This window comes from Oncorhynchus keta, chromosome 32 (genome assembly GCF_023373465.1).
Source record: "Oncorhynchus keta strain PuntledgeMale-10-30-2019 chromosome 32, Oket_V2, whole genome shotgun sequence".
Lineage (NCBI taxonomy): Eukaryota > Metazoa > Chordata > Actinopteri > Salmoniformes > Salmonidae > Oncorhynchus > Oncorhynchus keta.
The window spans coordinates 19,680,596-19,689,797 of NC_068452.1; the positions used below are offsets into that span (position 1 = coordinate 19,680,596).

At 51.7% G+C, this 9,202-nt stretch overlaps 1 protein-coding gene across 9 annotated transcripts in view; it reads right to left on the minus strand.

Moving 5' to 3' along the window:
* LOC118365768 (rho GTPase-activating protein 23-like) overlaps positions 1-2,648 on the minus strand; it is a 47,587-nt gene extending 44,939 nt beyond the window's left edge. For 3 of the 9 annotated variants that reach the window (XM_052490814.1, XM_052490813.1, XM_052490810.1), the window contains exon 1: positions 421-1,862. In XM_052490814.1, coding sequence (XP_052346774.1) covers positions 421-693 — 273 coding nt within the window. In that variant the 5' untranslated portion in view covers positions 694-1,862. Of the gene's footprint in view, positions 1-420; positions 1,868-2,426 lie in introns of those variants that run through there. The other 6 variants (XR_008088512.1, XM_052490818.1, XM_052490812.1 and 3 more) reach the window with 4 other exon arrangements.
* Positions 2,649-9,202: the final 6,554 nt, after the last annotated feature.

The following is a 9,202-nucleotide window of genomic DNA, read 5'->3' on the forward strand; positions in this document are numbered from 1 at the left end:
AACTCACTAATTAGTACCGCCCCTTCAGGGGGAAGAGGACAACACAACTATAGCTGATGCTTAATGATTACCGCATTATTGCCGCTCACATTCAGCATCACACTGCCAGACACCAGTAGAGGCTGCTGTGAGGAGGACAGCTCTTAATAACGTCTGGAACGGAGCGAATGGAATGGCACCCAACACATGGAAACCACTCATTCCGTTCCATCCGTTGCCACGAGCCCGTCTTCCCCAATTACGGTGCCACCAACCTCCTTTGACAGACATGGAGAAAACACATTAGGAGAAGCTCTCTCTCGCTGACACTCAAACACACAAGCAAGCATACACACTGCGCAATTAACACCAGTTCCACAAACCTCCACCTTTACAGACTCCCTGCCCACAGGTGTGGTGGGCACTGGGCACAGTCCTTACCCTGGGCTGGTGAGAACGTTGCAGGGCCCTGCTGGTGCAGCCGTGCCCATTGCCGACCAGGACTGGCCTCATGGTGGGGGGCGAAGGTGAGGGCAAGGGGGCACCACGCAGCACTGCCAACCAGATGCAGCGAGGCTCGGCGGCACTACAGTCCACCCCTACGGGATTCTGGAAGCACCACTCTGACTCAGCTTGAAGAGTAGGGTAGGGGGGCATAGCCGCGGGCATTGGGGCGCAGAGATTACCCGACACGGGCCGACCTGATGCCAACATGGGCCACACACACACACACGAGGGGGCAAAGTCTTGACACTATCGCACAAACACGCTATTTTACAGTAAACGACGCAGGTGTCAGAGTAACACATGCATCCTCTCTGGCCAAGTCCTACTGTCAGCACCAATCCATGGAGATAAAACAAGCAGGAAAAGCAGAAACCAAGAGGGCTGAGTAGCTCTTCAGATGGGCCAAGATCATCCCTGAAGAAAAAAATCAACCAATAGTTCCAACCAGTTCAGTCTAGTCCCCTGTTCTCCTCTGTGTTCCTCTCATCCCGATGCTGGCACGTCTCCAAAGATACCTGCTTTTAGTCCCATATCCCAGTCTCAAACTCCTGACCTCCAAGGACGTAAAGGAGCTTTCCAAGGCACACACACTCACACACACACGCTGGCGGGGGCCGTGGTGGGGCGTCCTGTGCCCTGAGAAGATATCAAAGAAGTCCTGGAAAGCAGATGTACGCCGGAGTGTGTATGGTAGCAGAGAGGTCTGGTTTCCCTACAGACAGACAGACAGACGGTCTGACTGACTGACTGACTGACGAAGCGACTGACAGACTAACTGACAGTGCCTCTGCTCTCTCAGCACAGCAGTGTCCTGTCCAGCGGTGTTCAGCAGGACACAAAGCCACTGTGTCTGTCAACCCCCCTAACACACAAACTGTCACAGCTAGAGGGCTGGCTCCTCTGTCTCTCCTCCCTCCCTCTCTCTCTCTTTGTCTCTCTCTTCCTGACTCTCTCTCTCTCTCTCTTTCCTCCTTTTGTCAGCCTCCAGCTCGTTGTCCGGCTTCACTTCTCCCAATTCGTCCTTCGTTCCGTCTCTGTCCCTCGTTCACGCTCTCACTCCTCTGTTCCCTCCTTTCTGCCCTCCGCTCCGTGGGATCCATTCCAATCTGTCACTCAAAATCCACTTTTCTGACAGAGAGCCAAAAACACACACAACATCCAACATGGACAATGTGAACACTGAGGGCCGGGCCCCCGACACCGTGCTCCACTCTTGAAGTCCGGATGGAGTTTTCAACTGTAGGCTGATGATGTGGTAGGCCTAAATTCAACAGCAGGTCCCTGTGGCTCTGTCCTGCCCTGTGATTGTAGAGGGAGTTGAGTGGCGCTTGGTGTATGTGTGAAAGAGACACAGGCACAGTGACACCGCTATGATCCCGGCACTAAACTCACACACAACAACCCCCCACCTCCCGCCGCTCAGCCCCCCAAAAAAAAAAAAGGCTGATTTCAAACACAAAGAAAACACATGCTCCACCACTGTACCCACCCACACAGTTTCTCTCTCCTTTTCTCTCCTGTTCTCGCCCTCTCCAGCAAAATCGAGAGGACATGGGATAAAGTTGAGCAGACGCAGTGGAACAACTGCGAGAGCAGAACGAGAGAGAGAGAGAGAGAGAGAGAGAGAGAGAGAGAGAGAGAGAGAGAGAGAGAGAGAGAGAGAGCAACAGGCTGCCGCTTCACTCCAGCAGCCCCGTCGCCAGCCAGGCAGACCAGAATAAAACAGCTGCAGTTGAACATTAATTTGACACTGACCCCCCCCACGCTAAGTCATGAATTCACACATACAAACACTAAAACAAACAGTGACACACACACACACACACACACACACACACACACACACACACACACACACACACACACACACACACACACACACACACACACACACACACACACACACACACACACACACACACACACAGCAGAGTTCTCACCAAACATCCAGGGGTCCTGAGTGTGTGTGAAAGTGTCAGGCAGGTGACCATGGTGAGTCTGACAGAGCTACGGCTTCATGATCCTCTCTCTAGAAACGCACTCCACAGACCTGTTACTGATGAGGTTAGACTGGTTTCACCTGCTGCCATACAAGCAGGGCAAGCACCAACACGACCACAACACCTGAACACACACATAGTACACACACGCACACCGTGCCCTCCAGGCACACACAGAAAATACACTTTGCAGGCTCACCTAGTGTATGTTGAAATACCATGTGTTTGATGTATTTGATACCATTCCACCTATTTCGCGCTCCAGCCATTACCACCCGTCCTCCCCAATTAAGGTGCCACCAACCTCCTGTGATAAACACCCACCAGCTATACCCAATACAAATGTGCAGACGTACAAGCTGTACTATACACAAACACACTACACAAAAGGGAACGCTCCTTCCACACACAGACATACACATGGCCCGTTGAGTCACACACGTGTATAAATACACTTGCTGGGGTGTAATTACGCTCTCATAAAGACTTAAGTCCTATTGGCTGTGGGCTGTGCTGTGACCGTGGGCTGTGACCGTGGGCTGTGACTGTGAGGGGTTGTGTTCAGCCTGTGGTCAGACCGGAGGTTTGGGTTCTAACAGACCGCCAAGCCGAACCCGCCCAGGACCGGATGGAGAGACACCGGGACCAGATCACTCAGGGGGGACGTCCCATTCAGAAAAAGACCACAGAGGGCCTTGATAGGGGACACTGTGTGTATGACATCATAAGCTGGCACCACCCGACGATGAGCCTTCCTGGTTCAATCAATGAAAACGATCTGCTTATCACAAGCGCAGCGTTGAGAAAGACTCACATTGAGTTTTGCCGTGGAGTTTTGCCAATAACAGACAAGCACAATTGGGGAAAGACCCCGGTCTCTCCCCCTCTAGTGACCTACGGCCATATTTACAAAAACAGGAGGAGGAGAAGTAAGCAACAAAAGAGCGGAGAGAAAAGGTGTTGAGTTTCAGTTCACATGGAGGACAAAGGAGTCACACACCGTGCGCTGTCACAAAACCACCGTTGCCTCCAGTGACCCATGCTGGCTGCTGATTGGCAGAGACATGTCCATACACGCGCACAGGTAAAAAAATAAATAAATAAATATTTAACCTTTTTTAAACTTGGCAAGTCAGTTTTAAGAACAAATTCTTAGTTACAATGACGGCCTACCCCGGCCAAACCCGGACGACGTTGGGCCAAATGTGCACCGCCCTATGAGACTCCCAATCACGGCCAGATGTGATACAGCCTGGATTCGGACCGGGAACTGTAGTGACGGCTCTTGCACTGAGAAACAGTGCCTTAGATCGCTGCGCCACTCGGGAGCCTGCTACGTTGTGGTTGGATGAGGCCTAAACACCACTAGGTCCTGAACATTACATCCTAAACAATCCTCATCCCGGGAGAAAGTGAACACCTGTCTGTCTGTGGCTCAACGTCACCGTAACCTCTCATCCGCCCCTAAAGTCCTGAGATCAAAGAGTGTGAGATTCAAACGGCACACGCCGCTAATCTCTGGAGAGACGCCATACTGCTCGCCTCTTGCCCCCACCAAACCATACCGCCGCCCCGGAGAGAGAGAGAGAGAGAGAGAGAGAGAGAGAGAGAGAGAGAGAGAGAGAGAGAGAGAGAGAGAGAGAGAGAGAGAGAGAGAGCGGGTCGAGGCGGTTGATCTACACCTCTGCTCACAGACAGATTAGTTTGGTAGATAATCCCCTTCATAGTGACGCCGACACCATCGGCCAGCAGATTAACTAACACAGCCTGATGGAGACACAGTCCACTCCCATTCTTCACTGACTGATTGAGAACCACCAGCCATAATAACCCTCATACACACAGCTAGCTGAGCAAGACATCAGGCAGGATCTATATCAGAGAGATGCAGTGGTGTGAAGTACTTAAGTAAAACTACTTTAAAGTACTACTTAAGTCGTTTTGGGGAGTATTTCTATTTTTGACAACTTTTACTTCCGTACATTCCTAAAGAAAATATTGTACTTTTTACTCCATACATTTTCCCTGACAACCCAAAGTAAAAGTTACATTTTGAATGCTTAGCAGGACAGGAAAATTGTGAAATTCACACACTTATCAAGAGAACTGTCACGCCTTTTTATTTCTCTATTTGGTTAGGTCAGGGTGTGATTTGGGTGGGCATTCTAGTTTTCTATTTCTTTGTTGGCTGGCTATGGTTCCCAATCAGAGGCAGCTGTCTATCGTTATCTCTGATTGGGAATCACACTTAGGCAGCCTGTTTCCCACCCTAGTTTGTGGGATGTTGTTTTTGCACAGTAGCTGTATTAGCCCTGCACAACTTTACATTCGGTTTTTCCCCTTTGTTGTTTTTGCTGTTCATTCTAATAAAGTACGATGCGCTGCGCTTTGGTCTCCTTCCGACGACGGACGTAACAGAACATCCCATCACCAAAGGACCGAGCAGCGTGGCCAGGAGGAGCAGGGATCCTGGGCCTGGGAGGAAAGTGAGTGGAGGACATCATGGACATGGGAGGAGAGAGGTGCTGGAGTTTAGAGCGCTGCAGAGCGGGCGTGCTGAGGAGCGTGACACCAGTCCGGTGTCATGTGCACCTGTTTCACGCATCTGGTCTCCAGTGGGCCTCCCCAGTCTGATGCGTCCTGTGTCTCCTCCGCGCACTCGCCCTGGGGTGTGTGTCACCGTTCAGACACCATGTTATGCGGTTCTATGCACCGTGTCTCTTGTGCGCCTTCACAGCCCAGTGCGTCCTGTGCCAGTGCCCCGCATTTGCCGGACTAAAATGAGCGTCCAGCCAGGACGGGTTGTGTCAGCTCTACGCTCCAGACCTCCAGTGCGCCTCCACAGTCCAGTACGTCCTGTGCCTCCTCCCCGCACTCGCCCTGAGGTGCGTGTCATCAGCCCGGTGCCATCTGTACCGGTCCCACGCATCAGGCCTCCAGTGCGCCTCCACAGTCCAGAGCTTCCGGTGACAGTCCCCAGTCCAGAGCTTCCGGTGACGTCCCCAGTCCAGAGCATCCGGCGACAGTCCCCAGTCCAGAGCATCCGGCGACAGTCCCCAGTCCAGAGCATCCGGCGACAGTCCCCAGTCCAGAGCATCCGGAGACAGTCCCCAGTCCAGAGCATCCGGCGACAGTCCCCAGTCCAGAGCATCCGGCGACAGTCCCCAGTCCAGAGCATCCGGCGACAGTCCCCAGTCCAGAGCATCCGGCGACAGTCCCCAGTCCAGAGCATCCGGCGACAGTCCCCAGTCCAGAGCATCCGGCGACAGTCCCCAGTCCAGAGCATCCGGCGACAGTCCCCAGTCCAGAGCATCCGGCGACAGTCCCCAGTCCAGAGCATCCGGCGACAGTCCCCAGTCCGGAGCTTCCGGCGACAGTCCCCAGTCCGGAGCATCCGGCGACAGTCCCCAGTCCGGAGCATCCGGCGACAGTCCCCAGTCCGGAGCATCCGGCGACAGTCCCCAGTCCGGAGCTTCCGGCGACAGTCCCCAGTCCGGAGCTTCCGGCGACAGTCCCCAGTCCGGAGCTTCAGGCGACAGTCCCCAGTCCGGAGCTTCCGGCGACAGTCCCCAGTCCAGAGCTTCCGGCGACAGTCCCCAGTCCAGAGCTTCCGGCGACAGTCCCCAGTCCAGAGCTTCCGGCGACAGTCCCCAGTCCAGAGCTTCCGGCGACAGTCCCCAGTCCAGAGCTTCCGGCGACAGCAAGCGGAGCGGGGTCTATGCGCCAAACCGGAGGAGCCACCGAGGCTAGATGCCCACCCAGACCCTCCCTTATAGAGTCAGGTTTTGCAGCCGGAGTCCGCACCTTTGGGGGAGGGGGCGTTACTGTCACACCCTGAACTTAGAGAGTTTTTTAATTTCTCTATTTGGATGAACACTTTCCACGCTGCGCTTTGGTCTCATTCCGCCGACGGACGTAACAAGAACACGTGGTCATCCCTACTGCCTATGTCCTGGTGTGCCACTGGCTATCCGCACATTTAAAAAACAAGAACATGGTGCCGTCCGCTTTGCTGAATATAAGGAATTTGTAATGATTTATACTTTTACTTTTGATACTTAAGTATATTTTAGCAAAAAATGTACTTTTGGTACTTAAGTATATGTCAAACCAAACACTTTTAGTAGTATTTTACTGGGTGACTTTCACTTTTACTTGAGTAACTTTCTTTTACTCAAGTATGACAATTGGGTACTTTTTCCACCACTGGAGAGATAGAGATACATCGTGTGTGTGTGTGTGTGTGTGTGTGTGTGTGTGTGTGTTTTAGAGAGAGAGTGAGACGTTCTGTGTCAGTGAGAGATCGGTGTGAGAGATCAAACAAGTGACTACGCAGACATAACAGGGGTTATTATTATTATTATTTATGTTTGCAGTAAACACAGACAATGAGACAAGAGCTTAACAAGAGGAAACTAGGGTCACTGAGGACAAGGTGGCCATGAGGATGTACAGCATAGTGTGTATGGGCACTGTGTGCGTGTGTGGTGGGTTTTCCCTCTAAGTCTATGTTTCCAGGTCAGAGTCATGGCCAGCCCAGAGGAATCCACCAAACACACACAGACAAACAGAAATCGGAGTAATCTCCACAGGATGTGGCTTTCCCAGGGAATGGCCATCGACCACATCTCTCACACACACACTACACACACACACACACTCACTCTACACAACCTTCCACTGTCACTATAACTCCTTGTGCGTAGCTAGAGACACATATAGTAAGCACAGTGAAAACGAGAGGAAGACAGAACGAGGGAGGCTGGCTGACTCTGCCCATCAGCCCAGAAAACATTAGATAGCAGAACAGCCTAGACAGACAACCATTACTCCCAGCAGTGGATCCTATGAAAAGCAGCGGATGGATAGAAAAGGGCCGGTCTCTTTTTAAGCAGGTTAATTTTAACTCTAATCTCCTGCAAATCCACGACACACAGAGGCCAAAGGCTGAGAGTCCGCAGGGCGCAGTTACAGATCTCTGACCACTAGAGGGCAGACATACCACGCAGCTCAATGGCAGATGTGTACGGACGGGACGGGGACACGGGGCTGTGAGAACAAAGTGGAAACCCACACACAGTTAGTGCTACTGTAGTAGGATGGCTGTGTCATTATAGGGGTTTCAGTGCAGGGGTTGGATGTGCTTGGAAAAGATGGTGTTAGTCTGAAGGTGTGAGGTAATGTACAGGATGTAAGCCCTGGTCTACAGTCAGTTTTTGGTCCCCCTTCTAATGGTTATGGCTAGGGCTGGGGCAAGGCACTCTGACAGGAGATCAGGGGTGAGGCCACACCTGTTGTGAGGAGGAAAGAGTCGTAGGAGGGCCAGTGGCAGGAGGAGTTGGGTGAAACAATAGCGGGGTCGTCTTACCTCTTCCCCCCTTACCCTTACCCCCCGTCTCTACACAGCTGAGGGGAGCAGGGTGGTCCCTCCACGCCTGGCCCTGCATGACTGTCTGACTGACACAACACGCCCCATCTCTCCAGCAGACTGGAAACAAACAAATCAGACCCACCTGGCCCTCGACCTCCCCCCACAGGAACGCAGACAACACATTATGGATGCATTCTACGTGTGTGTGTGTGTGTGTGTGTGTGTGTGTGTGTGTGTGTGTGTGTGTGTGTGTGTGTGTGTGTGTGTGTGACCTCATGCTGTTCTGCCTAACCATGTGAGACCATGTGAGTTCTAACGTGGGCAAACCCCGGACTGATCCATACTCTCACAGACACACCCATCCGACCCGGATTCCCCCTACTCATACAAACAATGACACATATTCCAACACACTCCACCACATGCACGCATTGACACATATACAGCGATTACAGGGACCATTGCACTACTGGGGTGAGACACATAGCGGAGGATGATTGGCTGAGTGGGGAGCTCAGAGAGAGCTGATTGGCTGAATGTGGATATTGGTGGGATACAAGGAGGTGGGTGTGTCCAATATATATTTCAGTGAACATTCATCAGCCCACTAATGCCCCAGGGGGACATGGGATACATGAGTCAGCCAGCCAGCCAGCCTGAAACCTAGCAGGCCAGAGAGCGAGAGAGGAAGAGAAATGAGATAGAGATTATAAATACAACCCATATTTATGTTGATTTAATTTCCCTACTTGCACATTGTTACAACACTGTACATAACCATAATAACATTTGAAATGTTTCTATTCTTTTGAAAGAATGAGGGGAGTGAGAAAGAAAGAGACAAATGCTTGAAAGGGTTCAAACTGGGAGAAAGCGTACTGAGGGATAAACATGAAGGCAGAGAGAGAGATGTAAAGCAGAAACAAAAGATGGAGAAGTAGTAGGCAGATGGAGAGCAGAATGAGACATGAGATATGATCACACACACACACACACACACACACACACACACACACACACACACACACACACACACACACACACACACACACACACACACACACACACACACACACACACACACACACACACACACACACACACAGGGCCTTAATATCCCTAAATATGGAGTTAGCCTGTGGCTGGGTTTGTTAAGTATAACCTTCAGTGTGGTCAGAATTCCTCCACTGACTGTACTGGAAGATGCCTGCATGAGGGGTAGGGGCTGGAAGAGCTTGGAGGAAGCATGCCCCCCCTACCAGCGACCCAGGGACCCCCATTATATTTTAGAAAAAAATGTATTATTACGCATTTTCTTATCATCAGAAGAATTCTATTGGCAAGT